This window comes from Penicillium angulare, assembly GCF_028827245.1.
Source record: "Penicillium angulare strain IBT 27051 chromosome Unknown utg000003l_segment0_segment0, whole genome shotgun sequence".
NCBI lineage: Eukaryota > Fungi > Ascomycota > Eurotiomycetes > Eurotiales > Aspergillaceae > Penicillium > Penicillium angulare.
Window position 1 is genome coordinate 3,185,565 of NW_026623162.1, and position 22,148 is coordinate 3,207,712.

The following is a 22,148-nucleotide window of genomic DNA, read 5'->3' on the forward strand; positions in this document are numbered from 1 at the left end:
AATTTCTCTTAGTTAAATGCCAAACAGAACTGTGGCCTAGAGCTAGCACATAGCCACTCCTCATATATTTATTACCAGTCACGGCTACATACATGTTACGCTCGATCCAGTGGGGGTGTAAAGGGGTGAATCCGGAGTAGATGGTCTCTTAATAATCACAAAAATGTAGTTGTAGTTTGGTTCGGAGCTGGGCTTCCAAGCCGAGTAAAGTTTTCTAAAGCTCTATGATCAGATATTGTATGGACTCATGGTGGAATTGAGGAGATCAGGGTAGGATATGGTCTTACGAGCCATGAAATACAGATGCGTGGTCGTTGATATTATTGGCTATAACTTTGTAAAGCTCAGGCTCATGATCACTGGAACCCTTATGCAGAAATTGGGATTTGTCGTCAATTTCGAGGCCGGGGTAGTTAAAGAGCTTGGCAGTCCAGCAGTATGGATTTTTTACATTGTGGTATTGCTGGTAAATGAGTAAAATACAATATGAGCGTGCATGTTTATAGTGTGAAGAAGACAGTTGATACCACTGAGGAGTATAGTATTTGGATATTTGAAAGATCTGAAATATTTTATGCCATTATAGGAAATAAAACAAATTATTGAACAACTTTTATTTAAAAAATTGGGAAAGATGCAAGGCTTTGTTACATGCTGACTGTCTTTGGCCTTAAAGGTGTCAGGATGATGAAATCTAATCGTGGACAGATTGATGATCGAAACACATTATCAGTTAGAAATTTTTTGGTTTCTTTGGGAACCTTCAGATATTACGAGACATAAAAAATAGGTTGAAGAGTTCCAAGGTTCGTATCAAGAACAAATATGTAGGTTGCTGCGGAGGGGCCCAAAACCCCAGAATGCCATATTTGAGGTCTTAATCGCCTGTCAAGAATCTTTTGATCCACCACATTTCCAAAGTTACCTTTGGAAAAGGTTTAGTGAGGGAGAACTTCAATAAAAACATACGAAGCTAAATAAAAGTTCTGCGACATGCATGCATTATCTGTACTCTAGAGTATCAAGGACCAAATGCCACAATGATAACATTTAGCGACCAAGTTTACTTATTTTTGAGGAGCATACAGAACAACATAAAAAGAAAGAAGACCTCTAGGGAAGCATAGTCAAGTATTAAAGGAAGCTTTCGTCTCAGCATCAATGGCTTGAATTGGTCGTAGGTTGCTTTGCTGTGTATTTCGTGTTTGGTGTTTGATATCTTTTATCTATTCAAAATCCTTTCAAATGTGGGGTATACGGATCTCAATAGTCTGGGGAAGAAAATGCCTAAGAATTGGGATTAATATTCGTCATTGGGTGGGAAACGTGCATACCAGCGGTATGCGTACCATGTTCTCAAGAAAAGTGGGTATTACTCAATGGAGATATTTATTTACAAAATCTATTTTGTATACATCGTTCCAGTGCTGTTTATCAGGTACTGCCATAGGATAAAAAACCGGTTTATGGGGCCTCAGGAACATCAATGGAGAAAGCTGCATGCAGGTATGTGGTTCCATGCACTGACTGAGGGGGAGGGGTTGACAGGCCCCACGTATACTGCAGATCATCTACAAGTTTATCTAACTTATCTATGAAAAAAATATGGGGAAACAATATTTCAAGTCTCTTGCAAAAGGAGGTTGCATGACTAGCTCGGTAGACTGTCTAGATTACATCGCGCAAGAAGGGAAGGCCATCAGGAAATGGCACCGCCAGTCTGCAATTACTGCCCCAGAGACGCACGCTCAAATGGAGACAATGCCGCCTATCAAAACCAAATCAAACACGTCGATAATTTATTCCTCACCGCAGTTGACGATGGTGGGCTTGACGGAGGAGCGAACGGCACCGGAAGAGGAACCGAGGGCCTCAATCTCCTTCACGACCTTCATGGAAGCCTCATCGGCGACCTCGCCGAAGACGACGTGCTTGCCATCGAGCCAAGAGGTGACGACGGTGGTAATGAAAAATTGGGAGCCGTTACTGTTGAGGAGAAATAGTCAGATTTATGTTCCTTGTTTTGGAGCGGGGTCGGTGGATCTGAGCGCAAAAAAAAACGAAACAGGAATAAGAGAAACTTACGTGTTGGGGCCGGCGTTGGCCATGGACAGAAGACCGGGGCGGACGTGCTTGTGCTTGAAGTTCTCATCGGGGAACTTATCGCCGTAGATTGAGCGACCGCCAGTACCCTGCGTCACAGAAATTAATTAGCCAATGCTTGATTGTGATGTGAATTGGACCAAGACCAGATCAAGTTGGTTCGGCAGCCATTGCCGGCGGGTGATTGGAGAAAGTGGAGGGGAAAGCAGCTTACGTTGTGGCGGGTGAAGTCACCACCCTGAAGCATGAACTGGGGAATGATACGGTGGAAACCGGAGCCCTTGTATCCCTCACCCTCGGGCTTGGAGCAGAGCTCACGGAAGTTGCGAGCAGTCTTGGGGACGTCACCCTCGTAGAGGTTGAAGTTAATGCGGCCAGTCTTGGCTAAAAGGAGTGTTAGAATTGGTTTCTTTTCAGGTTGAATATCATGCAGACAATCAATGATTCCCGCGGCAAAAGAGATGGAGGCTCAATTGACGAGAGCGACGAGTGACAGAACTTCGATCTGCCCCTCTTTAGGTCTTCAGATAGAATCTGGGGAAACTTACGAGCGCTGGAGCCGACTGGGGCGTACTGGATCTCGAAGAAAGCCTTGGTGTTTCCGGACATGGCTGCGGATGTAGATGAAAATGATCTAGTGGCAGGGTGGAAAGAACAATTGAGAGATGAGAAGAAAGAGGGTGGGGTTGACTTGAGGCGGCAAAACATGGTGAGGGGCACAAGGCGGAGCGGGACAACCTGGGAACCGGGCTGGAATGGGGTTAGCTTTTTCGGGATACCAAGGAGACCAATAATGTATTCTTAGCGCCTCAGGCATCAATCTCAAGAATCCTGCCATCGAAGTATCGCGCGTTTCTGCCAATGGCAGCGAAGGTTCATTGGGATTTGAGGCGTAAATGGGTAGAGTTGGATATTCCAATCCATTTGATATCAACCATACTTACATATTATACAAGAAGAGGATGGGGATGACGGTGAAGAGAGACTATAGGGGGAAAAATTGTAGCTCGACTCAGAAAAGCTGTCCGGAGCTCCGTGATTAGTCATCCCGGGAACTCCGTTCCGGGGAAGCTAGGCCATTTCTACTAATAAATAATCCCACTCCTTGCTACCTAGAATCGGTGGGTTCTCGGTCTAATCGGCTCTCGTAATACCTTCGTTAAGGTAATTCTAGAGGCTTAGATAATATTATACCTAAGCTCTAAGATGTATACTTAACATATCATAAGGCTTTAACCAAAGCTAATATAGGTGCGATTCCATAGGAGGACGGTACATAAGGAGTGTAAAATTTAATGTGGTGGAATTGAAGTGATATACTATGGCTCTTTTGTAGTTTTACATGAGCAATACAATCGATTCTGCCGTTCTTTTTACAAGGAGTGGGATTATTTATCGGGGTGACTGTAGTATACTGCGCGGATACAACAGTCTTCAATGTTGAGTATTCCTCACCCAAGGTTGGATAAACGGTGTTTTATGGTATTCATCTATGTTTATGTTTAAGCTTCAAATTTTTAAGCAAAACAGATTAATGGGGCCAAAAATCCTATTTCATGTGCAATGAAAGGGCTAGACCCAGTGGCTCCATAGAAGGCAGGAAAGGGAATGGTGGAGAAATTAACAGCATAAAAAGGTGACTACCAAGAAAGGCAGTGGGAGAAAGAATAAATAAATAGTGGAAAATAGGGCACAGAAGAATGAAAAGAAGTAAAGAATCTCCAAAGCACTGTAGAAATAGAAATACAACAAATGTGGCCTTAGGGGAATCCAAATGCCGAAGAACAAACATGCAAAGAGAACAAGAAACCATTGATTGCCACGCGTACCAGGACATCATTTCGACATTGTCAGCTTATTTGCCACAGATGAGAGTCGCTCAAAAGCCAGAGAAAGGATGAAAAGTTGAAAAGGTATGGGGGGGGGGGGGGGAAATATAGAGAGAAGAACGGAAAGAAATGTCAAGAGAAATGCACGCTAGGTGCAGCTCATCCACGTATGTAGAGACACAGTAAGTCGTGTGTAGATGGAAAAGAATTTAAATAAATTTATCACGCGAAGTCGTCATCATCTCCGTGCATTAATGATTCCAGGCGCTGCACCAGTTCCTTGGTCTGGCGAGCGATCTCGAATGCAATTGGAGGCAATTGGTTGGTCACCTCGCGCAGTTCCTCGGGGCGGGTAGTGTGGTGACCTTGGGCAACAGCACTTATCAATCGGCCACGGCATTCATCAAGAGAGTGAACCGCAGGCTCAGATTGCTCGCGCAGGGCAGTATCACCGCTGCGTTCATGAATCAGGTGTTCCGTGGCAGAAACCACATTGGAAACAACCTGCCCAATGGCGGAGACGTGAGATTCGACGCTGCTCAGTTCATGTTCGGCTCGAATGCTAGCAACCAAGGCTTGAATAGACTGGACCATGCCATCAGTCTGGTCCTCAACGTAAAGCTTAAGCTCTTGGACTTCGTGATCTTCCTGGGGAGCAGCATAGCCGTAGCCATTGGTGTAACCGTTCTGCATGGCAGGGTGGTCATGCTCAGGAGGGCTCAATGCACTATATTCAGAGTTGTTGCTGTATCGCCTTTGGCTAGCAGTTGTGCTGAAGTAATCCGGGAATTTTTCCTGGGAAACACCCACATCAACTTCATCCAAGTCATCCGCAGGGGATGCTTGGATTTTAACCACACGGACCAATTCCACCACAGCAGTGCAAAGATGGGAGGCAGCAGCATCAAGCAAAGAAACAGGCGATAACCCACTGGAGCTAGTGAAGTTGCGAGCAGCAGTAATCATGTTGTTGGCAGTGGCAGATACTCTGCCTTTAGCCTTCATGCGAAGGGCAGCTGTACCGTCAACCGGGGCAGGAGCCTTGTCCACATCATTAATCATGTAGCGAACAGCAATGATAATAGGTTTGATGTGGTGGGACACCTCCTGGGCGTCCTCGTACCGGGCAGCTCGAAGCAGCTCATCAATGGACATCTGGAACTTGGTGACATGGATATCCTTTACCACACCGTCGGCCTGGACGAGTTCGTGCTCTTTGACAATGACGCTTGCGTCAGGTAGCATATCAGAGATGCCGCCTGATGAAGTACGCAGATGGCGCAATTGTGCCTTTGCCTTTGCATAGCGGTCCTTCCACTCGCCAACCTCACCTTGGAGCTTCTCGACATCATTTGACAACCGTTCTTCGCGTTCCCAATTAGAGTGGCTCTGAGCGGTCAGAGTCTTCATTTCCATGAGAAACTCAGATGCTTCCTGTCGGACCTCTGCGGTGACAGACTGCTGTTGTTGTAATTCCACCTGAAGGCTTTGATGCTTAACCTCCAGATCAGCAAACCGAGCTACCAAGTCTACATCGCCAGATTCTCGAGAGACTTCATCAAGTTGAGCCCGGAGATCCCGTTCCAGGTTATCTTGCTCTGAGCGAACTCGATCCAGCTCAAGCTGAAGCGAGGTATTAAGACTTTCGGCCTGGGATACTTTGCTCTCCAAATCTTGGCGGAGATCATCCCACTCCTGGCGTTCACTATGGCTGACCTATGGAAAAAGTCAGAAAAGGGTCGAGAGCAACCAAAAAAAGAAAATAAGGGAGCAAAACATACCGCTGATTGATCTGAATCTTGTGACCGAGACAATTCTTCGTCTTTCGCGCGAACTGATTCTTCTAATTTTTCCACTTTCTCTTGTAGTGCCGACACTTGGGCTTGACTGTCCAGCAGCATTTTTCTTTCCCCATCACTTAAAGTCATGGCAGTTCCTCGTCTGCTCAGTACTGCATCCAGCGCAAAAGCATCACTCCGAGCATCATCGTCATCATCCATTCCCATATCATCGCTATCTTCAACCATTGTACTCTTATTAGGGACCATAGTGTTACTCTGGAAAGATCGGGCCAAAGGACCATCACCATTCATAGAAGGTGGCCCACCAAGAGAACCTTGCCGGGGCGGGAAGGGGCTGCCAGGGGGACCACCAGATGGATAGCCTCGACCCATGCGACTCGGGGGTCCACGAGATTGTGAGCGGCGAGCGCCCGGGGGCATATTGGGCGGAGCACGGCCGCGGCCTGTGAACTGGGGAAAGCGACGCTCCAGTTCACAGAAGACATCGGTCGCTAGATCTCGGAAGCGCTGATGCTGAAGCATCGCAAGCTTCTGTCGGGCATGATTGCGTTTTTCGTGGAAGTCATCGCGAGGAGGGAGAAAAGTAGGAGCGTCAGGGCGAGGTGGCCGTCCAGGAGCAGGTGTAGTTTGCTGGCGACGAATAAGTTCGTCGTAGACGTCGGTACTAAGTTCGTGGAATTGTGTGGGTGATAGTCGTAGCAGCTTATCGCGAGCTTTGTTGGAGCGGCCGTTCACTCGGTCTTCGCGGTAGGTAGCACTGAGGAACCGCTTCAGGGCGACATAGTGTTGATGTAATATTTCCTCCATCTGGCGTCTTCGTCGGCCACCATCGCGCTCCTCGCCTAGTGTCCCCGAGCTGGATCTCGCACCTCCCACGGAACTGGGAGGTGATGGGTTTGCGCTGCCAGGCAGTGACAAAGCGGTGCCACTAGGGCTTAAGGGTGCGCTGGGCACGCCAGATGTCGGGGGAGTGGCTAAATTGCCGCGAGAGGAGAATGTTGGCGAAAAAGGCGGGTCCGACGACTTCTGGTATTGATTGAGGCCGGACCAGTCGCTACCATCGACGGAGACAGGCGACATGGCTCCTGACTGGCCATTCATATCAGGTTGGCAGGAGATTATCAAAGGCTTTCCACCAGCACTATATCGATTCGAAATTCGCAAGGTTGATGGGGATTTTGGAGGAAAGGGCGGTTGACAAGGCCGGACACATCCGCGTCGTCACCGCACAAGGACCCAGTTTTATCTCCTCCACACGATCTGAATGTTTGAAACCAAGGCACCGAAAAGGGGGAAGGCGAGGGAATCACCCAGATCGGAGGATGGGTGGCAGTCAAAGAGGGACTTGGAAAGTAGGAGTCCGAAGGAGTGAAGGACTTTTGGAAGGGGAGAAATAATGAAAGGGGAAAGAGAAGTTCAATGTTGGCACAGTGGTGGTAAAGTTCCTCTCCGGAGTTCCCTTACGGGGGACCCGCAGGTCCTTACCTTGAGCCACAGGAAGCAGATATTAATCAGGAACCAAATGCAAGCCAAGCCTCTTTCGTCAAGTTGCAGACATTAATTACTTATTCTATCGGGTGATACTGTGATACTGCAAGTATACTGCAGTAGACAATCTGATCTCCGTTATCTCTATGCATAAGGGATGTATCAGGTATAATTATTATCTATACAGATCTTAGGTTGTACAATTAGTTCGAATCAATTACACATGTGCAGAGTAAGTTTTCGAATCCACGAACCAGCTCGTGCTAAATGGGTATTGTTGGGATGACCTGTCAGAAAGGTACATGTACATGGGTAATACCTAGGACTGGGACTCGCCAATCTCGGGCGGATGTTAAAAGGTTTAGGGCCACAAGCCACAGGGGCTGAAACCATCCCCCCTGCTGACACCAAATTTAAACATTCAAGCTCGAATCAGAAGTCAGAAGTTTAAGTTGATTAAAAAAAGAAAATTTAGAGGGTGAAATAAAAATAAGTTACTTTCTACAAAGCCTGGTTGTGTACATCAAAGAGAAAATAGTTCACCAGGGAACATAAGGGGGGGAAAGCCCTAAGCGGACTCCATTCAGGAGTTGATCTAAACAATCTAGACCTTTTAGCCCCCGGAAGTTTGTGGCTAGAAAATACCATACGAATACGATACCCATGGACTACTCGGCATGGGGTATTATTGACTCCACTTCGGACACACTAGAAAACACACGGGAATACAATAGAAGGATGGAGATACCGAAAAAAAATTTAAAAATTTAACAGGCTTCATAGGTCTTTGCGACCAGCATATCTATCCAGATGAAAATCACCAAGTACAAAATGTAGGAGCGTAGCTCGTATCCGCTGGCAGCGGATGTGTTTTTGGTAGGCCGCAGAGGGCTCAAGGGGGGCTCACAATTAGTCGGGGAAATAACATAATGTTTCCCCCTGTGGACAGAGCCATCACTGGATTCCAAGCACCTTCTCAATCCCTATACATATAGGTGAAGCAATTGGGGAGAGCTCCCATTATGAGAAAGAAATTGAAAAATGCAAAAGCAGAGATGGGTCTTCGAGCGAGTGTAGGGCTCGTCCCAAATCTACATCGGATATGGTATCCAGGGTTCATGGAGATGGGGATATAGGATGTCTTGTTTCCGCAAGCCAGAGGGAGGAGGAGGAATCAATCGCTGCTTATTTCGAGGTCATAGAAAGACCACGGGTAGCTCCCACGGCGGCAGATACCGGGGTTGATGAGCGAGTTGGGGCAGCACTACGGTTGTGCGCCATGTGGGCTTTAACCAGGTGTCCAGCGGCAAGCGCGGCACATAGACTGAGCTCACCCGCGAGAACGGAGGCAGCGATGATGCGAGCCAATTGGCGGGCATTCTCACCGGGGGTGGTGGGGTGGGATCCCCGAACACCAAGCAGGTCTAACATCGCACCTTGACCCTCCAGGATAGTACCGCCACCGATGGTACCCACCTCAATGGAGGGCATCGAAACGGCAATCTGAAGGTCACCATTGACACTGTAAAAAGAAATCGGGTTAGAATCGTCGGTTGGAAAAAGAATCAAACATATCACAAGAAACTTACTTCTTCATCGTGGTGATACAGTTACTGCTCTCAACGACCTGAGCGGGATCTTGACCTGTAGCCAGGAAGATAGCAGCCACAATGTTTGAGGCGTGAGCGTTGAAACCACCCAAAGCACCGGCCATAGCACTTCCAATCAAGTTCTTGCTGATGTTCAATTCAACAAGAGCAGCGACGTCACTCTTAAGCACACTCTTGACAACATCACCGGGGATGATAGCCTCGGCGACAACCGACTTACCACGGCCATCAGTCCAGTTGATGGCAGCAGCCTTCTTGTCAGTACAGTAGTTACCGGACAGAGAGATGATGGCCATGTCGTCGAAGCCGCACTCCTTGGACATGACGTCGAGTGCCTTTTCACAGCCCTTGGAAATCATGTTCATACCCATGGCATCACCAGTGGTAGTCTTGAAGCGGACGTAGAGGTAGGTACCAGCAAGAGCAGTCTTCAGGCTCTGAAGACGGGCGAAACGACTAGTCGAGTTGAAGGCAGAGAAGATGATGTTGCGACCCTCTTCGGAGTCAATCCAGACCTTGGCAGCGGCAGCCCGAGCCAATGTTGGGAAGCTGACACAGGGGCCACGAGTCATACCATCGCCAGTCAAAACGGTGACAGCGCCACCACCGGCATTGATAGCCTTGGAGCCACGGCTGGTACTAGCGACCAACACACCTTCAGTGGTGGCCATGGGGATGAAGTAATTCTGGCCATCAATCTTGATCGGACCAGCAACACCAAGAGGAAGGGGCAGGTAACCAATGACGTTTTCACAGCAAGCGCCGTGAACCAAACCATAGTTGAAGTCTTCATAAGGAAGCTTGGAGTGCTCCAGAGAGTTGGTAATAACAGAGGTAGCCGGGGTACGAGAGACAACAGCTCGGCGGATCTTGACAGCACGGGTGAAAGCGTCCACACGGCTCATCAAGTTCTCGTCCTCCATAGTCTTCTCCAGAGCATATCCAGGAAGCTTACCGCGAAGGGACAGGGTGACAAGTTCCTCATCAGTGAGTAGGGGAGCGCGCTTCTCCTTCAACATCAGTTCACATTCCTCGGAGGAACGAGTGGTATCTGTCTCATTAGGCTCGAACTTGGGGTACACCTTGGGTGCAACAGGTTCCTTGGGAGCAGCGGGGGCAGGCTCGGGCTCCTTAATGCTCCATCGAGCGGCATTAAAGAGATAACCATTGAGAATGATACTAAGTGTCAAAGCCGCAATAATCCACTTGCTAATGAAGGGGTCTTCCACACTCTTGAGCAGACTCTCAAGAACCTTTCCGCCCACAGCATCAAGGAACTGATCAGTGTACTCAATGTCAAAACCAGGAACTTCAGCACCCGCGTAATAAACAGAGGGGTACTCCAGCTTGTACTTGATTGGTGGGATGATAGTAACCAAAGTCTCTTGCTTCTGGCTCTTGGCAGTAACATAAACTGCATCCAAGCCGTTCTCGGCCACCTTGAAGGGGTCGATAGGAGTTGGGGCCATGAAGTTAGATAGACGGGAGATAAGAGCGCCGTTTCCAGTGTTTCGGAAAGGGATAGCAGAGAAATTCACAACATTGATTAGGACAAGGCCACCAACCATGAAGATCTTGAAACGACGAACGGCACTGGACTTGATTTTACGGCCAAAGATGCTAGTGTCACCATCTTCGGAGCCTGCGGTGGGCCAATCGATACTCGATGCAACGTTCTCAGCAACGCTGTTGCTAATACCGTCCTCTTCCAGAGCCTTGCGCAAAGCAACATGTCGGCGAATGCGGGTGATCTCAAGCTTGATGCAGAGAATCGTCGTGTAGAAGGTAAAGAGGAGAACAGCGTCGAAGAACAGGATCCAGGCTGCGAGGAAGCAGAACTGCTGAAGACCACCCTTAACACCAGAGGCAGCTCCCATAGCCAAAAGACCAATCTCGATGCAGTAGTGCTGAACAATCTCAAAGCCCTGCTGTTTGATGGCAGTAGCAATAGAGTCTTGAATAGAACCAGGGGTGCTGGAAGCCAGCGGCCGGGGAGCGGCACCGGGACGGGGGCGACGGCTGTCCACTGATGCGTTCAGAACGGCCCGGGTGAACATAATTGGCTTCTCGAATCCAATGGTAACAACCAGGAAGGGAAGGCCCTCAGAGAGAAGGAGAAGATTGATTGGTACTCCCAGCTTGGTGGTCACCAAGAGACCAAAAAGGAAAGCGAAAGATCCGGAAAACAGCACTGTCGCGCCCAGCCAGAAGTTTGAGCCCAAGCGTCTCATAGAGAAGAAAAGGGACACAAAGCTCAGGTGCATCGAAATATATCCGAGGGTCATGATAACAATGTCAATGGTCTCAGCGTGTTTGATTAAGTCCACAAAAGAGCTCCAAGCATCCGTCAACCACATCATAAGAGCGGCATGAGAGCTTGAGGCACCACGAGCAGCACGCATGATCCATTTCTTAGGCTCTGTGGCTTCCGCATCTCCAGACGGGTTCGGGATCTCCTGAGCGGCCCTCAGGAGGTCCGAGATCTGGCCAAAGGGCGCGGTGTATGCAAGAGCGGAATCATGGGAGAAAGGCGAGAAGAGATTGGGAGTGTATGGGACGGAGTAGGCAGAGACATTAGAAGGGATCGGGACACCATCGGCGGACGGAGCAGTGAAGGCAGACTTGGAGGAGGAATCGGGGAAGATGAAAGTAGTCAAGGCCAGGTGGTTCACGGCAGGCTTCTCGACCTCCTATTGGAATATTGATTAGCAATTGACCCCGCGAAGCAAGTTGGGATGAAAATAATAGACTCACGGCCGAGTCAACCCAAGTGTCCTCCGCTTGCCACTTCCATGAAGTGGACTCGCCTAATCGCAGGCTTCGACTCCCTTGGAGCAGAGCATCTACGTCAACCTGTCCAGCGACGTTGCGAGGGTTCTTGGTAGCATCTAGAAGACTGCCTTCCAGGAGACCCACGTAGGTGGTGCTGGCGAGCAAGGCAATAACCACAATGGTATGGATGGGGTGTACACACGCCCGACGCGAGATGCACTGCAGTCCAGAAGTGACCTGGCGGCGAATCCAACTCGGTTCTTTGTCCTGAGTGTCCTCCGTAGAGCGCAGCCTCTTGGAGATAAGAGAGGTTGCCATGTTGATAGGGTTGGTGAGAGCGGTGTGGACGTCTGTTGAAGGCGTTGAGAGGGAGAGGCTAAGACGGTCCGCGGGGACCAATTCCTGGAAGAATTACCACCGTGGATGAATTCTTGTTGGCCGAACTCGAAGCACGAGAGAAGAGATCTCAGAGTCGGTAGATCTCCTGCCACATGTGGCCCACGAGGCGGTGTTGTTCACTAACTGCAGTTCCCACAGGAACTTTTTTTGGGATGATCAGCGGGTTTCACCACATGAGACTATTGTGAGCTCGGAGCATACCAGAACAGATATAAGGTAAGAAAAATGTTAGAGAACACACAGCCTCTCAAATTGGGAATTGCGGTATACGAGCAAGCACGGAGGACCCCCTGAAGGCTGCGAAATAATTGAGACCGGGTCCGCGCCGAATGGAATTAAGTATCGCCGACAACGGGGCCCTGGGATGCCAAGCCACGGCTCAGTGGGGGTTTTCAGGTTTTGACAGGCCAATGAAGAGTTTTTTTGGCCAAATGAGACTAGTGGTTGATTGCCGACTTAAGGGTCGAATCGAACGAAATTGAAAAGATTCAGAAGAAATAAGTAAAGGGGGGAATTCAGGCGTGTGGTTCAGGGTGAGAGAGAAGTCCCCTATAATGGACCGCAGAATAGGAGTAACAATACTAAGAACCCGAATCCCGGTTCCTCCAAACATGAAAGGAACGAGTTTGCGAAGCTAGTGCAGCTTGAGGTGGATTTGACTTTCTCTAGCTACAAAGACTAACCTTGGAACTTGAGGCTTCGCTGCTGACCGGTCAGGTGCTCCATACCGTACAGAATAGATTATGTATATCAAATTCAAGTTTGAATGATGCAGGATTTACTATATTTATGTATTCTACAACCCCAGGATTCTTTTCAGCCCCTAGCCCTGTGACGCTTTATGTAGACCATTCATTCATCAAGATTTGTCTGGGGACTGGGGTGGTGGCGAATCCCATTGAAAAGCAAAAAGGGGAATAGACAAGACTTGAAGTCGTGCTATTATGTACTAATTTTGATTTTTCCGGTTATAGTCGGAGGTCATGGAGTCATGAACAGTTACACTACGTATGTATGTTTGTACGAAATAGCTGAAATGAAGACGATCTTCAGCTTAGGACAGCCACGAGTGAGGGTTACTCCATAAGCCCTGGGACGCCACTTTATCCAGTGTCTCCATAACTTCATACAACCAATAGCCTTGTGTTATCCAATTCTAAGTACTTCTATCGGCACAAGTCCGTCCTTCCGTATACATGCGTCTGCAGAAGACCCATTTTCCTCCCCAATATTGCAGAGTGTTGCAGAAACTCCATCTTGTGTGCAAATCGCTTCCCGTCAACCCGATAAGTCGGCCCGACTCGCTTGCAGTTCCACCATTGCCCGTTATGCATACATCTTAGATGATATTTTCTAAATTCCTTCTCGAGTCCACGTCAGCTAGCGTCTTGGTCCGTTAAAATCCGCCGAGTTTCACTTCCGAAAATCGCCGGTTTAACAGCTTTTTGACCCTGTCTCTGGTTAACACGCCAAGGAGAATCCACCCGGTGGAGCTGATGAAAGAATCAGATAAAAATCAGATAACTCAAGCCACATCATAATCCTCTCTAATCCCCACGACATCTATCCACTCATCCAGAATGGTATCGGTAAGCGAGCTCGCTAAACAGAAAAGAGGGGCCATTTAATCAAGATAAGATGCATTCCCGAGGGCCCAGAAATCAACGGTGAGATTTCTTGCCAGCGGATACATGCATATGGTATCGAGCTTCGGAGTTGGGCGGAGTAGACCGACTGAATCAATCAGCCAACCCAAACATTGTTCAAGTTGCCAGTGCTCGGACAGATCAATGAGGGTTCCTATGTACTGAAGAAGGCGGATCAAAGTACGGAGTAAATGGCATCATACCTTGATCTCTAGACGCGCCTAGCTCTGATAATAAATCACGGAAAGTCCTAGTTTCCGCAGACTTGTAGACTTGCAGACTATCACTAAAACAGAAGAGAGGGGCGTTTAGACCTTGGTAGGCATGGAGCAGGAAGTCCCTCGGTGAGGCCAATAGGGCCGTTTCGGGCAGCTACTCATTCATCGAGTTAACAGTCAAAGTCTGAAAACAAAACAAAACAAAAAGTAACCATGCAGCTATGAAATAATCTGTGCAATCTATTTTCCGCATGCTGGCTTGTCTGCAGAACATCGGGTGTTGCATGATCCACCTCCTCAGAACACGGCGCTTAGAGAATTTCTGCCAACAACCAATCGATGAGCTTTAAAAAGCTCAACGGCTGCAGACCTGCAACACTTGCAGCCCCCTAGGGCTCTCGATTAGTCTGTAGATCTCAGAAGCAGCCTTCTTTCTCTCTTAGCGCCAGGAGTGCGGGTTGGAGTCAGTCTCAGACACAAGAATACCCCCCGTTGCCTTTTATTTATGCTATCCGAAGCAGGCCCCAGTTGCCCAGGTGTTTTCCCAACCATGTCACCCAACCGTTCACTTCAAGACTCCATCCTTCAGTATATCTTGGCGCTGAAGGTGAACAATGCATCGGGTGACAGATTTAGATTGTTTCAATTGTGACGTCGGCATTTGATCTTTATTTGGGTTGCTCCAATTGGGTACAACCATGGACTATTGCTATGTCGACCTCCCTTATATCTGCAACACAAGTCCTTTGATCGCATTATTTGAGAATACTCGTTACCCATTTGGAAGCCTTGTTTACCACATGTGTTTCTATGAACAAAGCAGATTTGAAACCCTTGTCACATCTCTTTGGATCACTGTCTTTGACGCCTAAATACCAACATGGTTTGAAGTGAATCTCAGCATCTGCCTACTTTCCCATTGTTACTTTAATTATTCAATCATTCCCTACGTATAAAAGCGCCTCCCGTTTTCTTTTATCTCCGATAAATAAATGGTCTACTAGCAATATTTTTCTTGAACCGCTTGCAAGACAATATATTCGAAGTCGCGTACCGCTGGCCGGTGCCCTGCAAATTTCTTATTTCGAATTCATAACACGCAAATCTCATCCTCCAGCATGTTATTTCAAACCACCGCAGTAGTCCTTTTCGTCGCATCCTCCAGCGCCCATTCTTGGGTTGAACAGCTTAGTGTGATCGCGCCCAATGGGACCTTCACTGGCACCCCAGGATATGCACGGGGAAATTACCTTCGCACAGCAGAGGGATTCAATGATACGACAATGACATACCTCATTCCTCCAAACACCCAGGCCAACACAACGGTCATCTACCCCACAACCAAGCTCTGCAAAGGCACACAGCAAGACCAAACGCAAACACCAGGCAGCCCACGACTAGAAGCCAATGCAGGCGACGCGATCGCACTACGATACCAAGAAAACGGTCATGTCACTTTACCCTGGAATCAACCAGGCAAGCCACCAAACCGAGGCACGGTGTTTGTATACGGGACGACAGAGCCCAAGGTCGGTGAAACCCTACTTGATGTCCACGGGGTATGGAACTGGGATGGCACGGGTGGAGATGGACGTGGAGTGCTTTTGTCTGAGCAAAACTTCGATGATGGTCGCTGTTATCAAATAAATACCGGTAACATCTCGGAGGCTCGACAGGAAAAATATCCCCATCAAGCGAACCAGTTAATGGGCGCTGATCTGTGGTGTCAACAAGATGCCCAGCTACCCAATACTGCTCCAAGTGGTAAAGTATACACTCTTTATTGGGTATGGGACTGGCCAACTTTGCCAGATATTGATCCTACATACCCCGATGGGAAAAAGGAGATTTACACTACATGTATGGATATCGACGTTGTGGACAAATCTACGAGTCGTGTGCAGGTGACCGACAGCTACATTCATGATCAGAGTCTCGACAATGCAGCCATTCCATCAGAATTAAATGACTTGACGAACGAGGATGCTGTTACTGTGACAGATTCTTCGTCGACGGCATCGGCTGCCCTTAATGAGAATACTGGGTCTGCCTCGGTCTTAAAGTCGACCACCCAGACTGCCCAAACCACACAGATCATTCAAAGTACTCAACCCACCACGTCTGCAAGCGCAGCTACTGTGACTGTCACTGTTGGCGCCGTGACGGCTTGGCGCACAGTGACCAAGGTGGAAATACAGGAACATACGGTGACTATCAATAGTTGCCAATCAACCGGGAACACTGGTTAGAAGTTTATCTAGTTATACTGGTTATACTAGATATTTCTATACGTGTATATTTTAGATCTACAATACTTGGAAAATAAAGAGATTATACCCTGGAGATTGAATCGTTGTTATGCAATTCATTTCATTCTATATTTTCCCCATTAATGAAACACTTTCTCGCCCATTAAGAAGTTTATTGGTAAATAACTTTATGAAGCCAATAGTCATTTACCAACCTTTCTTAATTATCACGACTATCAGGGGGTCAAATAGGGGGAAGTAGAACCTAAGGCGTCAAGCTCGGATCTATACTCCGTATCGATACAAATCGAACCCACGATTGTGGCTTAGCGCGGCTCAACTAACGGACTTTTGTAATCCAATCACATATGAACATGGGTCAGTGAAGATGGATGGGGTAGGATTTGATGTGGTTAAAAGCACATTGCAGATATGTTAGAATTGAGAATATTTGACTCAGAATTACCAGCCATGTAGTCCTATCTTACAACTAGAACTCCACACCTTATAGTTCCTTAATTACTGAAATTATTATATAAGGCTTCCGTGGGTTTCCGAATTAGGCATGACTCCTCGATCTGAAACACGCTAGCACGTGACGCTGACCTAAGCCCCGCGAAGCTTCAATTCAACCACTGCGAAACGGTTCGAGACAGTTGGGATTCTTTGCTTCTTGCGCTGCTTCTAACCTGCATCTGATTTGCTGTGTGTAGTGTTGGGTTATCCCTGCGACTGCTGCCGAAAGAACATACACATCCCCGCGCTGATCATTAACCTAAGGGAGTTAAGATTCAATCAAGGTATGCCCCATCTCCGATCGCATTGCATTCAGGCCAGATGAAACCAGAAGATGATGGGCACGCCAAAGGAATTGGATTGAGCAAAACAGATCCAAAAAGAGTCAAAATAATTTCTTTTTCAAAAAAAAAGGCCATTCTCATCATCACTGGCTCGAATCGGCAAATCTGCAATACCCTTCACTCTTAATTTTTCGGCGACATAAGCGCTGTGCCCGGGTTGCATTATATCTGACACACACCAGTTTCTGCTATATTTAGCATTTACCCTCGACCAACTGCGGGACAGCAGTCTGGAACAACCACTATTCCGACTCTTCTCCCAAGCATTTTCACCTTCATCCGCGAACCCTTACTTGGACTCCAATCACCGTGGGGTCTAACTCCTCTCGTGACTCGGCAGTCCCCGCCTTGAACCTTTCCCCCCTCCTCCGATCTGGAATACCCGCCTGGGGTCCTCGTGTGTCCACAATCGGGCGGTTGAGAGACAACGTGGTGGACGTGGTGTGCGTGCGTGTGTGTGCATAATCCTTTTGCGTACATTGATTGTCTCTCCTATTGTCCCAAATCACCAGGGACAGTTTGTGGCGGGAATCGCAAGTGGGATTATCGTCGGCGCGCCACCCAATCGCAATGCAAAAATAGGATTCATGCAACGCGGCTAAATGAACTCCTCCCCATACCCCTTGCTGAGACTCGAATTTGTGACTTTCTCATCATCTGCTCACCTATCTTGGGGATCTCCCTGACCGTGAAAGATGGCTGCCCCGACCTCCCCTAATACGCTTTCTGCAGACAACCTGTCGGTCCTGCCCCCCATCCTGACGGATGCCACAGTGAAACCGTCTCCCAGCGCGAAGGATCGTCTATCTACATACTCCAATGTTTCCTTCGCATCCCAAAATCGTTCGCGCCCGGGCTCTCACGTATTTCCTATATTCCACTCTAGTCTGCCGTACGCTCTCGTGCGAGACTTTGCCTACCCACCAATTCATCCACTGCACTACGGTCCACCTCCCCTAGCCTCTGGTGTCTCTACACCAGCAAGCGAATACCGTCGTCTGTCCGATCCAGCCACCTCATGGGACACCTCCCGCGGGCCTTGGGCTGCCGGCCCATGGAGCAACGAGAGCGGACAGACACAGGGTCCTGATCCTGGCCCTGGCCCTGGACATGGCCATCAGAAATTGCCGGCTATGTCCTTTGGCGACGGGCCCCCGTACAGCGAGGATGAGGATTTGCATAGCCCAGTAGTGACTACATCGCGTCAACGGAAGAAGTCCGTTGGTACAGATCTGAATGGTATGATGCATGAAAGCATCTCAGACCCTGCAGATCGCGGAAAATTTATTAGCATGAACCCCGATGGTAGTGAGACATATTACGTCAATGGAGGTGTCTCAATGGAAGATGGACCTGGTGGGGAATACGTCACATACCCCGCCAACGAAGGGCGTTATTCACACTACGATACCAACCAGGGATATGCACCTGATAACGGCTTCGAGACAGATTATGGCGGTGACCGATTTAGCAATGACTATGAATTTGCTGTTGGGTGTCCGGACGAAGAAATGCACGGCAGAGCTGTTGCCCTCTTCGACTTCACCCGTGAGCATGAGAACGAGCTGCCTCTCACAGAGGGCCAGGTGGTTTACGTCTCTTACCGACACGGCCACGGCTGGCTGGTTGCTGAAGATCCAACGACTGGAGAAAATGGTCTTGTTCCCGAGGAATTCGTGAGACTGCTTCGCGATATCGAAGGAGGGTTGACCTCGTTGAACGGGGAGCTCATCCCGGACTTGTCAGAAAGCAGCACATCTGTCGATATGACTGAAGATGATCGCACCACTACTCCCACTCAGAATGATATGAAGGACACGAATGGTGACACTCCGATGACGAACTCCGGCGAAGCAACTGGCGACAAAGCAACCGGCGACACCAGCGACACCAGCGAAACTACTGGTGATACTGGTGCTCGTTCTAGCATGATTTCAAAAACCTGAAATGGCTAAAATCACCCAGAAGCGGCTCCATTGAACCAAGGGCACGACCTGAAATGCGCATGTCTCATACGTTCGAGCCCTGTGCGTGCCGGATCGCACCTCTGGCATTCTCAAAGCCTTTTGACAAAGCCCCCCTGTTTATCTTCACCCCAAAGTGGTAGAGCCATTTCCTCTACCCGCATGCAATCCTATTGGTTGGTAATTGCAAGCATGTCACTCCGGGGGAAAGCAGTCACTTTGTCGTCTTCCAGATGCAACATTTCTGGAGACCAAATGGGCTCAAATCTTCTATGACCAGAAAATCGACTTTACAACCGCCCTTGGCCATATACTTCACCGAAGCGCCCATGCCCCCTCTCTCCGACTGATGAATGATTCCCTCGACCACACAACTTCTACAATGATATCCCACTTTCCACGAGATCTGTTTACGCCCTTGTACAACCCTTGGTTAGCAGAGGCTACTTTGAAAGCCCCACATGAGAATTATGAGAAAGAGCTACTCTTCTCTTATCTTGTCGGCTTTATTTTCCATCTATCCCCTTTTCTCCGCAAAGTTTCTGAATTCTGTCATACATTTTCCTGTTCTATCCCCTCTTCTAAACTCATCTCCCTTTTCCGCACATGTATCTAGCTTCCTTCAGCGCAGGCGTTGTCCTAGCATCAATTATCAGCATTAGCGTAATGCCTATTCACCCTTCATGTCCTGTGCAATGGTAGTTTATAAGCTCGAATACCTTAAAAAGTCTAAATGAAACTTCTTTCAAGTTCAAGTCGCTTAAGGCATTATGCTAAATTGAGCTCTTCACCTGGGCATGGCATCTACTCTTAAGCAGGAATTACAAGACGTAAGTCACAGCCTTGAGCCAAGAATGTATGTTCAATGAAGGATAATCATGAGAAATCAAGTCCATGGATATATATAACAAAGATCATCTTACTAGGAAATGGATATGAGATTTTGTTCGCAAGTCACTGCAAAGAAAAAAAGAGAAAATTTTCAGGATTGCTTTGCTAAAGCGGTGGACAATTCCATAAGCCGACGAACAAAAAAAGGTGAAACACGTAAATGGAAGGGGCTTTGCAAAAAAAGAGGCAAGATGGGTGAAAAAAAAAATGAGAGAGGGGATAAACAAAATGTCTGTAGAATTATGGAATACCGAATTCTGTGCTTGGTAGAAGACCATGACACATGATCAAGGAGCCTCGATGACCAGATCGGAGACTTCAATTTAACCGAGCAGGTCGTCGAAAGCCGAACCACCAGATTGCTTTGGTTGGGCTGGTGCCCCAGAGCTGGCAGGAGCTCCCCAAATACCAGCGCTAGCCTTCTCCTTAGCCATGCTAGCAAGGTTGGGGCCCTTGTTGGCATTCGCGTTCGCCTTGCTGATACCAGCGGTGGCACTGGCATTGGACCAGAGGGAGCCGAAGGCATCGCCGGAGGGCTTAGCTGCTGAGGCTGCGGGCTTGCTTGCTGTAGAGGGAGCCTTAGCGGAGGCTGAGGAGGCGGCACCTTGCGAGAAATGAGAGTTTTGGTTTGAGACAGAAGTGTAGTAGTTGGGGGTAGCTGCTTGGAAGCCTGTGGGCTTGGGGAGCTGCTGCTGTTGGATACTGGCTGTCTGGGAGACGGGAGAAGCGAGTGAGCTCGAGGTTGGAGTAGGAGTTGCCGAAGTGAAGCCGACAATGCCGTTGATGTTGGCACCCTGTGACGCTGAGACGGGCTGAGGAGCAACGAATTGAGTGTGGGATGTTGTGCTCGCGGTCGAGGCAGGAGGCGCGATGGAGAATTGGTTGGAAGCAGCCGGTGCCGGAGTTGCGGATTGGAAGTCATCGAAGTCATCGTCATCGTTTCCGGTGTCCAGCATGTTCAAAGCACTTCCAGCGGGCTGCTTGCCAGCGGCGGTAGAAGTAGTGGTCGTCGCAGGTTCATCATCACCGAAATCGAACAAGTCTACTACGGGAGCAGGGGCTGGTTCCGGCTTCTTGGGTGGTGCTCTCTTGGAGGTAGTGGCAGCGGCGGCGGGTGTACGTGTTGGAGGGCTAACATCACCCTCATCGTACTCGTCGTATTCATCGAATTGATTACCCCGGCGAGCACTGGTATCCTGGAATTCACTCGAGGCACCGCCAAAGCCACCACCATCACCGAATACACCACCGCTGTAACCACCGTATCCCATGCTTTCGCTGCCGAAGCCACCGTAGCGACTAGAGCCACTAGACATTCCACCAACATTCATACCGCCTTCAAAGCCACTGAACTTGTTGCGATTGCTCCGGGCCTTTTTGCGCTCTGTGCGGATTTGATCCACATCGCCCAACAACTTCACCAACTCGGAAGATCGGTTTCGCACGTTGATACCCTGATCCTTGCCGTTCATATCAATGAAGTGGAATTGTCGCAACATCCGCAGCAAGGACATGTGAGATCTTGCGTCATCGACCACTCTCTCGGATCCATTCTTGATCAGGAATTCAAGAAGTTGTAGGCCCTATACATTGCAAAACAGGCAAAGTCAGTTATGTGATCAGGGGCATTGCAGTAGGTAAGCTGACATGCCTTGTAAATCTGTCGCCATTCCTCGGCAGCCTTATCGGTGAATCGTTTATAAATCATGGGCATAATCTCGTTAAGATTTTGGCTGTAATGATTGTCAGACTCTGCACAGACGTCCATTGGCGTCGCACAAGTGGTAGCCACTTACTAGCTGTTTGTTGCATTGGCAATTTCCTGCATCAACGTAGTCGAAGCGCCCCATGGTTCATTATTTGTGGCTTCTCGGACCTAGGTCATGTAAGTCAATTGCTGCCGAAGTTCCGTACGAGAATATGAAGTGCGATGGGTATTCATGAGGCGATTTCGTGGCAACTGGTGATCAGGGTGAACGGACCTTGGACTCCATTTCTGTATAGTTCATGACAGCTATAACAAAAGCGGTCAGCTTGCGATTTCTCGGAATTGGTAGGCAACGCAAAGACTATCTTGAAAACAAAAGTAACATGCTTCATGACTTGGCTTACCATTTTGCACCTTCCGAACACCAGCCTTGAGATCATATAAAGTCAGGTTGCTAACCTGATCTTTGAGGTTGTTGAAGTCCATGGCGAGGGGTGGTTGTTTAACAAGCCGAGATGAGGGTCAGGAAGGAACTGAAGCGTGGCACAAGAAATGCGAGACCAGACGATTGAGACTAGAGAAGACTAAGCAGTTTAAACCTGCGGGGAT

At 48.5% G+C, this 22,148-nt stretch overlaps 6 protein-coding genes across 6 annotated transcripts; 2 read left to right on the plus strand and 4 right to left on the minus strand.

The window, feature by feature from the left end:
• Window positions 1-1,799: 1,799 nt before the first annotated feature.
• cyp4 (peptidyl-prolyl cis-trans isomerase) lies at window positions 1,800-2,811 on the minus strand (the record flags this gene model as incomplete). The annotated part of the gene is made up of 4 exons (XM_056919557.1): window positions 1,800-1,986; window positions 2,086-2,192; window positions 2,318-2,487; window positions 2,652-2,811. The coding sequence occupies 4 exons, from the start codon at window positions 2,809-2,811 to the stop codon at window positions 1,800-1,802; spliced, it is 624 nt and encodes a 207-aa protein (XP_056782715.1).
• Window positions 2,812-4,154: 1,343 nt separating this feature from the next.
• N7478_003344 (putative cell polarity protein) lies at window positions 4,155-6,835 on the minus strand (the record flags this gene model as incomplete). The annotated part of the gene is made up of 2 exons (XM_056919558.1): window positions 4,155-5,648; window positions 5,714-6,835. The coding sequence occupies 2 exons, from the start codon at window positions 6,833-6,835 to the stop codon at window positions 4,155-4,157; spliced, it is 2,616 nt and encodes an 871-aa protein (XP_056782716.1).
• Window positions 6,836-8,407: 1,572 nt separating this feature from the next.
• hmg1 (HMG-CoA reductase) lies at window positions 8,408-11,922 on the minus strand (the record flags this gene model as incomplete). Its single annotated transcript, XM_056919559.1, has 3 exons — window positions 8,408-8,744; window positions 8,812-11,522; window positions 11,587-11,922. The coding sequence occupies 3 exons, from the start codon at window positions 11,920-11,922 to the stop codon at window positions 8,408-8,410; spliced, it is 3,384 nt and encodes a 1,127-aa protein (XP_056782717.1).
• Window positions 11,923-14,985: 3,063 nt separating this feature from the next.
• Window positions 14,986-16,116, plus strand: N7478_003346 (uncharacterized protein; the record flags this gene model as incomplete). The annotated part of the gene is made up of 1 exon (XM_056919560.1): window positions 14,986-16,116. One exon carries the CDS (start codon window positions 14,986-14,988, stop codon window positions 16,114-16,116), a length of 1,131 nt encoding a protein of 376 aa, XP_056782718.1.
• A 1,555-nt stretch (window positions 16,117-17,671) lies between these two features.
• On the plus strand, window positions 17,672-18,922 carry N7478_003347 (adaptor protein NBP2; the record flags this gene model as incomplete). Its single annotated transcript, XM_056919561.1, has 1 exon — window positions 17,672-18,922. One exon carries the CDS (start codon window positions 17,672-17,674, stop codon window positions 18,920-18,922), a length of 1,251 nt encoding a protein of 416 aa, XP_056782719.1.
• A 1,232-nt stretch (window positions 18,923-20,154) lies between these two features.
• N7478_003348 (ENTH domain-containing protein) lies at window positions 20,155-22,025 on the minus strand (the record flags this gene model as incomplete). Its single annotated transcript, XM_056919562.1, has 5 exons — window positions 20,155-21,414; window positions 21,483-21,564; window positions 21,664-21,707; window positions 21,814-21,845; window positions 21,944-22,025. 5 exons carry the CDS (start codon window positions 22,023-22,025, stop codon window positions 20,155-20,157), a joined length of 1,500 nt encoding a protein of 499 aa, XP_056782720.1.
• Between the last annotated feature and the right edge of the window lie 123 nt (window positions 22,026-22,148).